Consider the following 16998-nt stretch of genomic DNA (forward strand, 5'->3'; position numbering starts at 1 on the left):
TGACTCTACGCTAGAGGGAGCCAGATTTATTTGAGTTAACGGAAGTGCTGAAGTATTTTGTCTCTTCGCGCTTCCCGTAGTCCGGACGATACCAATAATATTTTTGGCGGGGGGCGGACGAACAGGAGAAGGCACTTCTGGGCCTCCGTGCCGCGCCCGAAATTCGGGCGGAGAAGACGGAGCGCCGGAAAGGCCGCCCCGGCGGGTGCGCTGGAGCCTGGGAGAGCGGCCACCGCTGCGGAGAGCGGGGGGAGCGAATGGACGCGCCCGCCCGCGCGGAACTCTGGGAAGGCGGGGCGGGGCTCGACGGGCAGCCGTGGCGGGCGGCTGGGTAATGGCAGCCCTGTGAGGAGGAGCCGGGCAGACTCAGCGGTGGGAAGCCGGAGCCGGAGCCGGGCGCGTGTGGGAGGGGCGGGGAGGTGACGCTGACCAGGCCTCTCCTGTTGCCAGGTAACCGCGGGCGAGGCGGCGCTGGGGCGCCCCTCCCCATCTCGCGGGGGTCGTGTGTGTGAGCCCCGTCCTGTGCAGGCCTACTCGGAAGTAAGTCCCACTGCAGTCAGTGGGGCTTACTCTCAGGTGAGGGTGGAGAGTGCTGCAGCCTGAGAGCGCAGTTCTGGGCACGCCTGTTCAGAAGCGACTCCCGTTCTAGTCAGTGAGGCTTCCTCCCAGGTAAGTGCGGGCAACGCTGCAGCCCGTGTGCGCTGAGGCAGGTTCTGGTCCCCGCATCACAGCAAAGCCTCAGCGGCTGACAGCAGATACAGACTTGACATCACTGAGTTAAACGTTTCCGCTTCCTCCTCCTCTAGTCCTGCACAGTTGCGTTTCCAGCTGACAAGGTGATGGTTCTGCAAGAACCCTGAGGATGAAGATGCCGCCACCAGGTTGTGTGCAGGCAGCCTGCGGTGTGTGCAGTGGCAGCAGCATCCCCACCTCGAGGATCACTCCACCTTTGAGTGAAACAGGATCCATGGCAGCAAGTTTGCTGCTCCTGATGCTTAAACTGCAACTGTTGCCACCTAAGAACACAAGAACAGCCCCGCTGGATCAGGCCCGAGGCCCATCTAGTCCAGCTTCCTGTATCTCACAGCGGCCCAAAGTTTACAGCTGCTCACCTGAGTTTACACCTTCCAAAATGTCACCTGCACTTCAGAATTATCTGAAATAACAATGAAAGTTACCAGCAAATGTAGAAAGTGCCTCCTCCACAGAAAATGGGGGCCTCATCCTTTCCAACTTTCCTGTGTGGCTGCAGTGCAGCCCTGAGGAAAGGGAACAAACATTCCCTTACCTGAAAGAGGCCTCTGTGACTGTTCCGCTACTGCTGGATGCAGTGCGTGCCTCAGGGGCACGCCTGTACCAGCGCTGGAAAATTAGATAGAATTTGGATCAATGTCTGATCTCCCTGAGTGCAACATCTGCCATATCTATAGTACCCACTCAACCCTGTCTCTCTTCATGGGTGCAGGAAAACACTAATAAGCAACATCACGTTCCTCTTGTGACAGAGTATTCTTAGTTGCAATCCTTAAGCAAGCACATGGAAGTAAACCAATGGTTCCCAAATGTTTTAGCACTTTTTAGAATGACATTCTATCAAGACCCACCTGACTATGAGACTTTGAAAAAAATACAGAAATTATATTTATTTACATGTAATAACACCCAGGATAAAGATGCTCCAGTATTTATAATAATACCAAGGAAAAAGATGTTCCCGCATTTATCTCCCTATATTTACAATTACTTGTAAACTGAAGAAGGTGTTTGCAGGGTAGTTAAGCGTCTATGTGATTTTTGAAAAGCCTCAGAGCTTCAGGCAATTAGTTATCTGATTTCCACCTGAGTTTTCACTGGAGGTTCTGCTTGGCTGCATCAAAAATCAAGCCACGACCCACAGTTTGGGAACCACTGGAGTAAACCTTGTTGAAGACATTGGGGCTTATTTCTGAGTAATCTGGCAGGGATTGAATTGACCACTGTGGTGTTAAGGAGTGCTTTCCTTTGGTAGCCAATTCACAATGTTTTGAAAAGGTTATCAGCAAGTCTCCTTTATTTATTATTCCATCAGTTGTAAGCCTATGCTGTCACTTCCAAATGTGAAACTAAACCCTCCTGTTACCAGTTTTGGATTGCATCATATTAAATCTGATCATTGTACTTCCTGTACTTGTGTAGATGGTCACTTTCAAAAGCTGAATAACTTGCAAGGTTTTCTGGTTTGTCATCTGCAAGCTTAACAATGCAATGTTCATTATAGTTTGTAACCATTGTACAGGACCAAACTGTAAAACAAGCAAGGCTGAAATATCTAGAGATATGTTAATTGTGCAAACCTAAATCAGGAAGTTATTCTGTCAAAGCATAGGATAATTTCACACAGGTTTTTCTTTCCTGCGTGGGAAGGTCTTTCATGTACAAGCAAAACCATGTACACAATATTTTTTTTCCTCATAGTGCCTGTATCAGTATATGACAAATGTTGTTATAGCACGCTATGTGGATGGTTACTAGTTTAGATATATATTTATATTTTTTAAAGAGTTATACTCATGGATGATATGTATATCAGTAGCAATAAGCTACAATTACTAAATGAGACTTTAAACTATTTTTGCCCAACTTTGCATATATACAACAGAGATCACATGTGTACACCTTTGGGCTAGGCAAAAATGAGTTAATTTTCTGATACTTACCAGTATTCTTTTGAGTAATTGCTATTGGAAACAAGCAATAACTTTAGCTATTACATCACACCTTGCTTGTGAGCTTTCCTAAAACATCTAGCTAGCCTTTGTTGGAGACAGAATTGTGGATGGATCTCTGATTCCATGTGTTCTTAAATATCATTCAGTAGAAGTTCCTTTCCATACACACCATCCCCTAAGTTTAAACACTTAAGAATCAAGCAGCCCAAGGGTGATTTAGAGTATAGTCCTGTGTGTTTCTACTTGGAGCTAAGTCCCACTGAGTTCAGTGAAACATACCTCCCTAAAAGTGTGCATATGATAGCAGCACTCACCTATGCCTACTCACCTGGAAGTAAGGACTGTGGAACACATGGGTAAACACATAGGCTTAGCTGTTTAGCATCCTTGGTTCCAGCTTATCTCAGACTGATTATTCTTTAGATTGGTCAAGTAAGGCAGTTCATAATAATTTGTGTGGAATGGTACTTGGTGAGACTAGTGTGTTAAGATGGTGTTAATACACAGTTGTTAAGATAGATTGTTACAATTTGGGTCACGAAGGTGATGCACCAGGGCATTTAATTTGTATTTAATGTGCAGTAACCTCTATCTTGGGGAAATCCCATTCACTTAATATAGTAGTATCAGGTTTGACCACTTGAGTAGAATGCCATGAGAGCTTGTTAGTAATTTACTTTGTAAGTGGTTTAAATTAAATACTTTTTTTCCTTGAAGTAAAGCAGTTGATTCTGCACTGTGACAACATTTATAGTCTTATTCTGTTTCTGTTCATTTCCATTTGAATGTTTTCTTCCCATGTTTATCTGCTTTTTCTAACTGCCTTCTAGGAATAGTTAATTATATTTTTCTGCTATGAGTAAGGCAGCATGCAGAAAACCAGGTTTGATAAGATTATTCTTGCTAACTTCCACAGAAAAACAAATAATTATTCTGAATTCTTGAACAATCAACACAATCAATTTTATATGGCTTTGCTGCTATGGCTAGATAACTTGAAGGAACTTTGGTAGTGCTGTTGTGTGAACAAACAGAAGTCTGTTGAATGTTGAGTATTCTGCATCCTAAGAACTCAACATTGCCTCACCCTGTCAGATCTTACATGGTGTGAATGAATGACACTTCCATTACTGTTGGATAAATTTTCTTCATTTTGAACAAGCTGTATACCCAAGGAAGTGGATAGAATGACTGTGACTTCTGAGTTTGGATTGTTAGTTAGATGTATATGCAGTCATTTCTACAGAGATTAGTAAATCTCTCTGGATAAAGTCTCACTCATAGTAGTTGCTTCGTTGTGAACTTTGTGAAATATGCCTTTTCTAATTGTTTTACTATGTGGTCCTAGAGAGTGCCTGTTATCCAAGTTGTATGGTTTGCATGTAATAAATATACCTTACGAAAAAAGCATCAATGAATTGCGATAGCCATCAGCACTTAATTGTAAAACTTTATATGTAATTCAATACTAATTTTTTGATGCTATATTTTGAGAAATTTTGTTCATTTTAACAGAACGTAAATCTTGCAGTCCATGGAATAGTTGCCTCTTTGTAGCATTAGAGAAATGCAGTTTCAGATCTATGCACACGGATTACCTTTCAAATGGCATTTACATAATGTGGTATTTAAGAGCAGGTTTAGGAAAGCTGAAATGATGATGTTATTCTGTTATTGTACTCATACTAACTCCACATTGCAGCTTGGTTGACCCTTAATGGTTTGGTAGCCCAGTCCTAACTGGCACTGGAACAGGCTGGCCTGTGCTATATCCAGCGCAGGGTTGGAGGTGGTTGTGGTGCAACTCTCGGGGCAGGGGGATATTTTCCCCTTATCTGAGCACTGCCCCAGACACTGCAATGGGGCTACTCAGAACTGCACCAGCTAAATTGCTGCTGCTCAGGAGTGGGGTTAAGATTTGGCCTAACTGCCAAAGGCCAGTCCCCCCCCCCTTCCAGACCTGGCCTGCCCACTGGTCCACCCACCCCAGAAAGCCCACAAAATGCTATCCCCAAACCCCCATGCCAGTGGTAGGCCACCAGCCCGAACATACCTTTGCAGGGGCTTGCTCTGGTGCAAGGAGGCTGGCACACATTCTTGCACTGGTCTTCCTGGGTCTCATGGTGCGAATGTTCTTTTGCTGACTTAAACACAATTTAGGATTGTGCTCTTAGGGCCATTATAATTCTAGCACAAACTCTCTTAACTATATTCAGTGGTTGAGAATGAACAACAGGAGCATATGTCCCCTTTCAAATTGCCCACTGTTGCCATAATCACAATTAAATGCTATATTGGTTAGATGATATATAGGCAAGATAAATGGATTTAAATCAAAATCATGTACTTAAAAGTATGGTTTTTAATTCTGGTCTGGAAGCAAATTGTGGTTAATATTAACTATAGTTTGCCTTCTTTGGATATCACAGCAAACTATGGGCACTATGAACTAGGAAGTGGTGAAGAGAATTGTCTTTTGTGAAAAAAGGAAGCATTTTATCAGGTTGCAGCATGTTTGTGATATCTAAGCTGTAATGTAGCTGAGTTTGTATTAGTTTCTGTTAAACTGAGATTTCATTTTAAATCACGATGTTTCTAAATGACCATCTATTGTTAACAGCAATATTTATTTAAATGTAATTATTTATTTAAATGTAAAAATTTTGATTTAAAAAACACATTGATTTCTTCCCACCATCAACATTAAATATAGTTAAGGCTGACCAGAGTTGCCATTCAGTCAGGATTTGAAACCAGCCTCTAAGGCACAAACGGGGAATGGGTTCACAAGAGAGGTGGGAACAAGAAAGTCCTCCTGTGACTACTTCCCATCATTTAAACATAGTTTTGTTAGAGCTTGTGGTAAGTTACTCTGGCTTCCAGTGTATGTTTGGCATCCTCTGGTGTATGTTTAACAGTGCATACCTGTACATGTCTACTTGGAAGTAAGTCATACTATGTTCAGTGGGAGTTACTCTCAGGTGAGTGTGTATAGAATTGCACCCTAACTTCATATAAAATGTCATTTTGTACAATTAAAATGCAAAGTACAGCTCGCATTTTCTATTGGTGTATTACTTAAATGCAGCTTCCTGTGGCCCATAGATCTATAAAATCCTTACACTCAAAACTGTTCTGTTTCACTGGACATAAGTTTGTAAACAGTAAATGAAAATAATTCAGCTACTTTCTCTATACAAGATAGCAATGGGTATGATTTCCCTGGATACTTCAGTAAGTCTAAGTAGTTCGAAATTTGACCCGAACCTCCTTAGTCATGATTTCCCCCCCCCCATATGAATCAAATTGCTTGTTTGAGTGGTTTGTGATTCATCTGCACACTTGTTCCTTGCATGAGTTTGCCATTTGTTACGTTTGTAGAAAAAACAGGGTAAGATTTTATAGCTGGGTAACATTAGATTAGTTTGAAATTAATACTTTGATTTTTTTTTTCTTTGCAGGCTAACACTAACTCCCCACAATGTCCTTGAAACCACGAGTAGTTGATTTTGATGAAACATGGAACAAGCTTCTTACAACAATTAAAGCTGTTGTTATGTTGGATTATGTTGAAAGAGCAACATGGAATGATCGCTTCTCGTATCCTTTAAGCAGAAGGAGAAGTCTGTTATCCTTTGTGATAATGCAGCTTGCAGCTCCTGGTTTGGCATAAATTTACACAAATTTGAGCCTGATACAGCCAAAATTAAATGTATCTTCAGTGACTGCTCCCCACACACACACTTTTAAAAAACTTTCTATGGAAGAGCGGAATTGTACACTATGGATGAATTATAAAGACCATCTTTATAGATTCAGCACATTACATTATGTTATTTATTCTGCATGCAAGATGTTTCTATGTGTTAGTTCTAAGCGAACAAGCCCAAAGGCCAAAGCAAACATGCTGTCAGCCTAATTGGCACATCCAGTTTTATCTGAACTTCCTTTTCTGCAGTTCTACCACTGAACCTTAAACAGGGTTACATGCCTATCAGTCAGGCTTGCTGAGACTAAATTTTTTATTAATCACAGTTGCAGAGATCATGAGTACTGGTTTGCTCTGGAAAGGAGCATAATGATTTACTTCCACATCCTTTGTACTCTTGGATGCTCTGACATACTTACCCTGAGCCAGCCTAGCCATTGTTTAAGCCTGTCCTTTTGGTAGGGTAGCGTGAGTGTCCTTGGCGTTGTGAGCTGGGTAAGTTGAATGTGACCCATGTGCTTAGAAATATGTGAATGGTTTACTTCTGTTTACAAAATGCTGCTTCTGTTTTTATTTTTTTCATGTGGTGGATCCCAGCTAAAGGCAGAACGAGACAGGTGGGTGGTGAAAGTCAGCTAGATAGATCTGTTGGGAGCTCTGTATTTCATGCCTTGGCAGCAGAAAGACTAGTATCCTCAAGATTCAACCCTGGATCACTATATCCCAATATGCATGTCAAAAATAATTAAACTTCTAATAATTGGGTCAAACTTTATGTTGGATACATAAATGATGGCCCTTTGGAGTGCATAGTGGAGACAATCTCCCTTTCCCCTTCTACTCTGTACCCACATTGAACTTCCACCCAAATAAACTGAATGCTAAATGCACTATGGCCCATCCAGGAAGACAAGTTCTCTTGTACATGCAGAGTTCCAAAGGCTTCCTGTCTGGACAACTGCTGTTCAGTATCTTTGCTCAGATATTGTTACATTTGCTCCCAAGTGTGTTGATCCTCACAGCAGATTTTAATTCAGTGTTTAATTAGTACCATACATGTCCTTGTGGAGAGTGAAGCAGAGTAAATATGCTTGAACACTGAGCTACAGTATAGTTTCAATGGGGGGGGGGGGGAGAATCCACTAAAAGGTCACATGATATTTTATTTAGAGCATTGACTCATTTTCAATTCCCTTTAACCTTCAGATCTCCTCTGCCTGCAGAAATGCACTAGATCAGCGTGGCACTATTTTTGGCATGTGTGCTGTTCTCACAGTGGATGTGTCACATGTGACATACCTTTGGTATGAAACTCTCAGCTTAGAAAGTTTGTTAAATTTTTGGAATTATAATTCATGTAATGATGGTATTTCCCATGCTTCCATTTATTTGTTTGAGGTTGCAGGAAAGACTTTTGTTGTAAGAGCCTTATGGAATGGTTTTGTCATTGTCATAGTTATAAACTTCAGTAATCAAACTGAAGAATAATTCTTGGAATAATGTGTGTAGTTCTTGATCTAAATGCTGAGGAACAAGCACTAATCTCTGAGGATTCTGCTTTTGAGTGTCCTGTCCTAGCAAACAGTGAATCCCCAGGATGCTAAGCAAAGTCTCAAGGGTAATTGACACTGAGCAAGAGACATTAGTAACAGAAAGTAGAACATAGGTAATAAGGTCAGGCTCTGCAGTACCCAGGAGAGCTCCCAGGGAAGGCAGTTGTTTGAACAGGATCTAAAATTCAACTTTACCTTTTTTTCAAATTAATCTACCATATAAAATATTTCTGTTCCACTGTTCCCCTTTCAGGGGAGGTGCCCAAGGTTGCTTACCACAGTTAAACATTATAGTCAGTTTAAACAAGGTAAAATCAGAGCTGGCTTGGGGTGTGTGTGTGTGTGTGTGTGTGTGGAAGCAGCAGAGGAACAACAAAGCAGCAGAGGAACAACTCAAAAGACAATTGAAACTCAGTCCATTTGCAAGAGAGAACATGTTTTCAGCTGCTGTTGGAATGGTTTTCTCTCCAAGCTGGGCTTGTTTGGGAAGCAGGCATTGTTATGTCTTTAAGCCATTTCTGCTCAGTGTTGCATATACACAACAGGGGGTTAGCCAGGCAAAAATGAGTTAAATGACCTCTGATTCTACCCTTGATCTTCTACATGGAAACTTTCAATCGTGCAGTGTTGTTTAACCTTGGGGTTGTGACCCCAGAGGGGTCACGAAGCCTCGGTTGTGGGGTCACAACAACTTATGGGAATTAAAAAGATTGAAGACCACTGAACTATAGCACCACCAGATAAAGGGGGAGGCATCTGGTGTACCCCTTCAGGTACCAGGAGATTGTGTCCCAGTCTTGCTCAGGTTCTTAGCAGTTATGCTAATATAGTGCCAGGCTTCACAGTAACGTTTTCTGCTCTAATAATAATATTTGGTTGCAGTGAACAGTGCTGGAAGGTAGCAATGGGGGCAGGGAGTGAGCTGATAGGGTCCCGGTAGGGGAAGGAATTGATGGTAGGGGTCTCGAATCTCATACTTTTGTTTGTTTGTTTTTGCTTTGTTGAGATTGTGGAATGAAAAAGGTTGAAGACAACTTCAGTAAAGCAAAGAGATTTGGATAGTAGGTGGGCCAATTCAGACTTATCAACCCAAAGGTTCACTTCCACTTTTACAACACAATTCTAGGCATGTCTACTCAGAAAAAAGCCACACTGGGGCTTACTCCAGGAAAATGTGTATAGAATTGCAACCCTGGACTTGTGGCTTAGTAACTTGCCCTGTCCTCCTCCGTCTTTGGAAAGTTTGCCCATAAATTTTTCTTCCAAGATTTTCAGGAGCTGCCACACCTTCTAGGCAGATAATCTTTGACTTATGGTCATTATTTAAGTTTACACTATCTCAGTGGCTGGGGCACATAAAGGTTGAAAGTTGCTAATGTGAAACAAGTTTATGAACCAAGTTAGCGCTTTTGTCTATTTTAGAAGCAGTGGAAGTATTTTTATTTATTGCCAGTTTTTTTTCTATTATAGCAACCAGTAGCACTCTGACTCTTTTGTCCACTGTTGTATTTTTAGACTTGTTTGACTGGGGCATTGTTTCTTTTGTGTTATTATGAGCAAATTTTGGTGGAAACTGTTAGATGTGTAGATAAAATTCCAATACTTTCAAGGCTTCTGATAAATTTTTAAAAAGGTATTGTAATATTTAGTAATAGAACTGGCTTTGTTGACAGTCTTCATAGACAAAATTTCATGTCAAAAGAAGTCCTTGCAAAGACTAGCTTTTCTTTTGATAGTTCTTTGTTGCCTTTATTATTTGTTTTGTTTCCTAGTGCACAATTGCTCTAGTACAGTTGAAAGGCAAGCAGTATATTCAAATAATAGTTTTGTTTCCATGTAGTTATCTTAGTTAAAGAACAGAGCTTTCTGGAAAGTTCTTGCTTGTTTAAGTACTTTGTGTATTGGATGGTTGATGAAGGAAACTGTTTTTTCTGTGTATTTGTGTACCGGTTAACAATGACAGCAGGTGTCATTTCCCTTTATATAACAGAGAGATGCATCTCTCTCTTTCTTATATCTTCCAAGATAGCTGGAAAAAAAACCAAGAATGTAACTTGTTCTGGATACATTGTATCCTACTGTTATACATTCTTTTAAACTGCAAACTTTTTTTTCCTCTTGGAGACCTTTGTTTCACTAGTGTGTGAAAGCTAGCCTTTGCATAGTGTGAACCACAATCTTCTTAGTGGTAAGCAGTCAGAGAAGAATGACATATTGAGGAAAATGTCCTTGGAAATACAAGGTTTATGCAAATTGAATATAGTATGTGAGACACTACGGCCTGTGTTGTTTGATCTAATAACTTCCGGAAAGGTCTTTCTGACTCTGTGTGTGTGTGTGTGTGTGTGTGTGTGTGAGAGAGAGAGAGAGAGAGAGAGAGAGCGAGAGCGCTTATCTGTGTTTCATCAGCAAATATTTTAGGAGTTCAAGAATTCTAAATCTAGGTTGGATACTATGCTATAAAAAGTCTCAACTTACAAAAGAAAATTGTTTGGCATTTAGTAATATGAAATCTACATAATTTCATTCTATTGGTAGGTAACTGTCTTACTGTAGAGCAGGGGTGGCCAACCTTTCAATATTAGGGCTCCTGGACCTTTAACAGTTGTGTAGAGGAGGGAATTTCTGCAAGTGCAGCCTGTCATCTGGTGAGATGACAAGCTGCACCTTCTGAAATTCCCTCTTCTACACAATTATTAAAGATCCAGGAGCCCTAAAGTCAAAAGGTTGGCTACCCTTCTCTAGATCAGGCATGTCCAAACTTTTTGGCAGAAGGGCCAGATCATCTCTCTGACACTGGGCCAGGAAAGAAAAGAATCAATTTACATTTCAAATTTGAATAAATTTATATAAACGAATATATTAGAGATGGAACTTATTTGAATAAAGGTCTTGCAATAGCTCTACGCCTATAAAAGGCCTTGCACTTTGCTGCCGCTGCTGCATCACAGTTGTGAAACAGCAAGCAGTGGAAGGAGCCCTCATCCCACAGCTCACACAAGAGGTTGAACAATCACCCTCATGCTGAGAGCAGTTGTGTCTGGCCAATGTGGGCTCCACCAAGTCTCCAGAGGGCCAGAGGCTCGTTGGGAGACTGGGTGCTCCTTACGAGCTGGATTAGGAGTCCTTGAGGGCTGCAGGTGGCCCCCGGGCTGGGGTTTGGGTGCGCCTGCTCTAGATGCTGGCGGATACAGCCTTATTTATAGAAATTTCCTAAACATATGGTTTCCTTATTAGAAGTCTTGTGTGTTCATAGTAAAGCATAATCTAAAGGACCAGAATTCTGGGAGCACACTTGTGCTTTTCCCCCTTATTCTTGCCTATGGTCTTGCCACAATATCTTCTGTTCCCCCAGAAGCTTCTCCTGAAGACTAAGAGAGACCCACTTGTGCAGCATTTGGTGTAGCGCAATGTCCTGTGGCTCAAAGGGGAAAAAATCAGCAGTATTGGCCTGTGCACAGCGATCTGGAACCTATCCAGAATTTCTTGAACATTTGATAAAGAATTTGTGAAAAATGTGTTTCAGCCTTGACTTCAAATCTAGGGATATTTATGCTTTGTGTGTGGCCTACCCTGAACCTCTGGGAGAGCGACTTTATATGGAAACAAAAATATTTTTGGAAAATCATGTACGCCATTTGCACAAGGTAACAATCACATATCAAGTCCAAGTCTTATTGTCAATATCAGAGAAATTTTGTAAGTGGTTTCCAGTGGAGGTCAGTGGGCAAAATTTCATAATGTAGTACAAACTGTTTCACTGTTGGTTAAAGAATGCATTAATTTGTTTACATTCACTAAATATTTTGTGAATTACATGGGGATACTACATACCATATCCTTGCATATCAGTCAGTCTCATGGATAAGTTGAGGGCAAGTTTTAAGCCCAAAATGGAATTCACTATGACCCATGGAGAAGTCAAGGCTAAAAGGTGTATGGGGTGTATGAACATTTTTGAATTGGTTACGTAATTTCGTCTGATTTTGCCCAAGGCCAGATTCTGAAAAATGACTTAGCAGTAATTGTTCTGAAGCAGCTATTCTCTAAACAGGAAGGAAGGTGAAGGAGATGATGGGAGTTGTAGGCTTTGTGAGGAGTACAATACAGTACTAACATAGCAAGAGCCCTCACAAAGATTTCAGTTCCCATAAGCTTCACCTTCCTTTCTATTTGGAGAATAGCTTCGTTTCTGTGTGCTTCAGAACAAGGTAAATAGCTCCTTTTTCCCCCCTCGTCCCACTTCTCACCCTGGTCTCCCTCCCCCCGGCCCCTCACACACACATCTCACCCAGTAGCTGTTCTTGAAAGCAAGGAAACCTTACTGGATTGATCAGTGTATGAGTAAACCCAGATTTTCAGGGTCAATTTTAAGGTATAAAATTTTGAACTTACAAACGTTATGTTTTTTTGTACTTCAGATACTTATCTGAAACCACTTATAAAAATTATTTATTATAGAATTGTCCTTTAGCACTTTTAGCGTACAATTTAATATTAATCATGGACCTTTTTCTCTTCGTAGAGAGTCCTGGACTCTGAAGAACAAGTTCTGGTAATGTATCATAGATACTGGGATGAATACAGTAAAGGGGCAGACTACATGGACTGTTTATACAGGTAAATTTTAAAGGAAGGATCTCAACAGTAAACTGGGTGAAAATGATCTCTTATCGAAAATGATTAAAACAAGTTGCATTTCAATTTAAAATCTTACTTGGGATGAGGTTTTGGAGTGTGATACCCATCAGAAGTTTACAGAAGTCAGAATTATTTTTTGAAAGATCCTTAGTATGGAATATAAAAAAAGTATTATGCAACCAAAAACTTGATCTGGTGCAAGCGTTGTAGGGTTCTGGCTTATTGAGTGTCTTTTAAACATTAAGTGATCTCATTTAACCAATTCAGTTAATTACTTAAGTTAACTGCGCCCCTTGAAGAAAGAACAAGCGTAGGAAAAATTAGGTTTACTTGCAAGTCCTAAGTATGTTTACATGAGAATAAGTCCTGGTTCATTAACAGTGCTGTCCTGTATCAGGTTAAGCCACCTGCCTAGCTGTACTGGTTTAACTGTAGTCTGTATCCTAGACTGGTTTAGCACAAAGGGTAAGGAGTAGAGAAGAGCTTCAAAAACCACAGAAAGGTTGTCAGTCACTCATGGCAGCATCTCCAGCGTGTACGAATCATGGGTAGGCATGCTGACAATGCCCTTACATGAGCAAAGCCAATCAGTGCGTGATAATGAGGTATCCCTCCATCAGACTACCACAGCCACCTGACACAAGGATACTATCCCCTACTGCAAGAGCTACTGTGACACAGGCAGCAGGGGAGAAAAGAACAGTAAGCCACAAGGAATTCCATTACTCAGAGTTTAATCGCCTTATGTCATTCACACAAACACACACTGCTACAAAATACCCTTTGGCAGCAGTACACCAAGGGAAGGAAGACAGCTCTCTTGGGAAAGGGCAGGTATGTAGAATAAACACCAGCCTTCCCATGGCAAGGGTTCAAATTCCTGAAGCAGGGATCCATCAGCTGGAAGGAACTGGTACAAAGGGGAGCCCCAGGTTAACTCAGGCGAACAGAAGTGCTGGTAGCTCACTACATAGAGACCCAGCCTGGAAATAATTCAAGCCAGGTTCAAGCCAGCAAGGCCAAACTCACCTTTTGCATGATTGTCCAGAAGCACCTATAGTGGAGGTGGAAGCAGATCTTGAATCCATTCTGGCCAGGGCAGCTCTTTAACCACACAGTCCCAGCAGGAGGCATGCACAGAGCACTTCATCAGAAATTTAGAATTCTGCAGTGCCAGCCAACTATACACACCAGAACACAGAGCCTGCCTATGAAGTGCTGGCACAATGAAAGAATGCATTTCCCACACTGAGGAGGTGATAAGTTCTTCAAATGGGCTTGGAAGAACCACAAACAGGCTAGCGCGTGAACCAATCAGAGGGAACACTTCATGGGCCAATCATTTGGCATGTACTTACATGAGTTTGTTTTTGCTTTAGCCCACCCATGTAGCCATATACGCTGTGCCAGTTTCTGTCATTATTGATATATGCTTGTTATCCCCAAGTATATATGTTCTCGTGTTAGCTTTGTTCTCATCTTACTGCCTCATTCTTCGTGACAGTGAACAGGGTGCTGGTGATCTCTGAGGAATCTGCCCCCAAATCCAAGGATGATGTGGACCCTGCACCCTGATAGCAGAGAGGTCCTATCTTCAGGCTAGCTGAGATAATAAACAACTAGGGTGAGCAGAAGGGACCCCTCTCTGCTGAAAAAGAGCAGGGAAAAAGCAGGGAAGACAATATAGTGTTTGGATGACAAGGAAAGCTCACAGCATGCCTGGTAGTTCTGTGTTTTTCTTTCAGATGTTGTTCCATTTCTTTTGCTGTTCATAGTTTTTCACTGTCACACTTCTTGTTAAAGTGTGACAGTGCAAAACTATGAACAGCAAGAGAGATGGAAAAACATTTGAAAGAAAAACACAGAACTACCAGGCACGCTGTGAGCTTCCCTTGTCATCCAAACACTATATTGCCTTCCCTGCTCTCTGAATTACCTCGTTTGTTAGACTAAAAAAAAAAAAGTTGCCAAAACTGAACATGGCTCTCTAGCCACAATTTAATTTACATTGTATAGAGTGAGATTGCCACTTCACTTTTGTTGCCTGTGTCCATGCCTACAGCCCAGTGATTCTCAGTGTATGTTAAACAGCTTTCTCTTTCCTGGAATCAAAGGTGTCTTTCCTAATGATGCCGTGAATCTGTTTCACATTTCACCTCTCCTGCACAGAACATCTCAACAGCTAAATTTCTTGTTTTCATAGATACCTCAATACACAGTTTATTAAAAAGAACAAATTGACTGAAGCTGATCTTCAGTATGGTTATGGAGGTGTGGATATAAGTGAGCCATTGATGGAGATTGGAGAGGTAGGTACTCATAATAAAATAGCTTCAAGAGGCAAATATGAAATGTATATACAATATTGTTTATACCCTAAGTCATATTCTGCCTTTCAAGATAGTATATGGCTTGCTGCTCAAGTCTCATTTAAGTGAATTGAGTGGCAGTGAGATCAGTAATGGAAATGATAATGAAAAGGTGCTTATCAAAAAAGGTTGCCCAGATGCAAGAGAGGGCACCAGGATGCAAGTCTCTTGTAGTCTTGTGTGCTCCCTGAGACATCTGGTGGGCCACTGTAGGATACAGGAAGCTGGACTAGATGGGCTTCTGGCCTGATCCAGTGAGGCTCTTCTTATGTTCTTATTTTAATCAAGCAATTGAAATGCACATGACAAAATTGTTGATAGTACCTTCTTTAAGTTGAAACAGATGAGAGGAAGAGCCTGGTGAAACATTATTTTCTGAATCTACCAGTAATATGAGAAGGAACAAGCCTTGGGCTTGTGCCATCCTAATCCATGTCCTTCCCTGTAGAAAGTATGACCTCTCAGTACCACATTTATTTCTGCCAAGAACTCGCTGAACCTGTTATCCATCCCTGTCATCCCTTGTTTTCTGCAAGGGAAAGATTACTAGTGTTAAGATCACTTAACAGCCATATTAGAGCTGCTTTGCACAGTATGTTTTTACGTATGACAAAACACTTCCTCTACTGAGATACAGAGGACAGAGAGCCAGGGTTAGCTGTGCTTGTTTTGTTTGTACACGTTCCTGGCAAATGCATATTTGCAACTTTAAAATAGCAGAATATGCAACACTAACTTAATTTATTTAATAAAGTTGAACGTTGCTTTTCCTAAAACTAAAACACCTTCTGAATCAACTAATGCAGTGGTTCCTAGACTGTGGGTTGGGACCCACCACTGGGTCATGACCTGATTTTTGGTGGGTCGCAAAATGTATTGAGTCCTGTGGAAACTGAAACAGAGCAGCATGTTTATTTTTGAGTGGACGAATGTGCCTCAGTCCACTTTGAAGGGCAGGAAGAAGGGAACACAATACCTACCCTACAGATGCCTGCTAGCAGAATATAGTCTGATCTGATAAATGCAGGCCCCAACAAACTCTCAAGAAGGAAGTCCCTGCTCCAAACTGACAAGGAAAATGTAATGAAACCTATGGAAAGAAAAACTGAGCCACATGTGCATTTACTCATGAGTAGGCAAATGTGCCTCTGCTCTTATTGAAGAGCACTTGCCTGGCCACCAGAATGGTCCTGATTCGATAAATGTGGAGCTCAACAAACACCCTCCCAATAGTAAAAAGGATAAAAACAGAGACTTGAGAGACTCAGAAAGTGAATTTTTTTTTTGTCTCTTAAAGCTAGGTGGGTCCCGAAAGAGTGTCATTTTAAAAATTGGGTCCCAGTACTAAAAAGTTTGGGAACCACTAAACTAATGAAAACCATGCAACATAAACAAATATCATAAGAGCAGTCAACCACAAAAATCACAGATTCAGTGCAGAACATGAGATTACAAACCTAATCAGGCCTTTTGAAAGAGAGAAATCTTCAGCTCTTGTTTAAAAGCAGCAAGTGAGGGGCAACTTGGATAGGATCTTACTTTCAATTAGTTGGTCCATGTTTTTGAAGCTGTTTTCTGTTTTTGCTTGGGAAGTTAAAGTGAGTCCAAGGCTATTTCATAGTTCATTTATTCCTTTAGAATGCTTATGTCCTTTCCTTAACAGGTCTTTTGAGATGCTTGCTGAGTATGACCTGTGAATCTCATAACAAAATCCAAAAATAACAAAGGGCGTTTCTGTACATTATAGTTTTAGGTGTGCACCTAACAAAACAGAGCCTGGATGAGATAAACTAATGTTTGAAAATGTGATTATTATACAGTATATTTGTCAGAGAACTAGAACTGGCTGTCACCTACCCACCCCCATTGGGTGTACGTTCACTAGTAAACCCAGAATTGTTGCTCTTTCATGTGTGAAATTGTTCTAAGAAGCAGCTTTTCCTTTTTGTACATTCCACTAGTGTTGGAACCCTTAAAAAAATTCAGACTGGTTTTGAGTGACAAAGGCTAATCTGATG

The 16998-nt window shown here is 41.2% G+C and overlaps 1 protein-coding gene across 1 annotated transcript in view; it reads left to right on the plus strand.

Moving 5' to 3' along the window:
* Positions 1-280: 280 nt before the first annotated feature.
* Positions 281-16998, plus strand: part of CUL2 (cullin 2) — a 47031-nt gene continuing 30313 nt past the window's right edge. The window contains exons 1-5 of the mRNA XM_066627328.1: positions 281-450; positions 6170-6308; positions 11515-11617; positions 12496-12590; positions 14815-14920. Coding sequence (XP_066483425.1) covers positions 6190-6308; positions 11515-11617; positions 12496-12590; positions 14815-14920 — 423 coding nt within the window. The 5' untranslated portion in view covers positions 281-450; positions 6170-6189. The remainder of the gene's footprint in view (positions 451-6169; positions 6309-11514; positions 11618-12495; positions 12591-14814; positions 14921-16998) is intronic.

The sequence above is a fragment of the Tiliqua scincoides genome, chromosome 5 (assembly GCF_035046505.1).
Source record: "Tiliqua scincoides isolate rTilSci1 chromosome 5, rTilSci1.hap2, whole genome shotgun sequence".
Taxonomy (NCBI): domain Eukaryota; kingdom Metazoa; phylum Chordata; class Lepidosauria; order Squamata; family Scincidae; genus Tiliqua; species Tiliqua scincoides.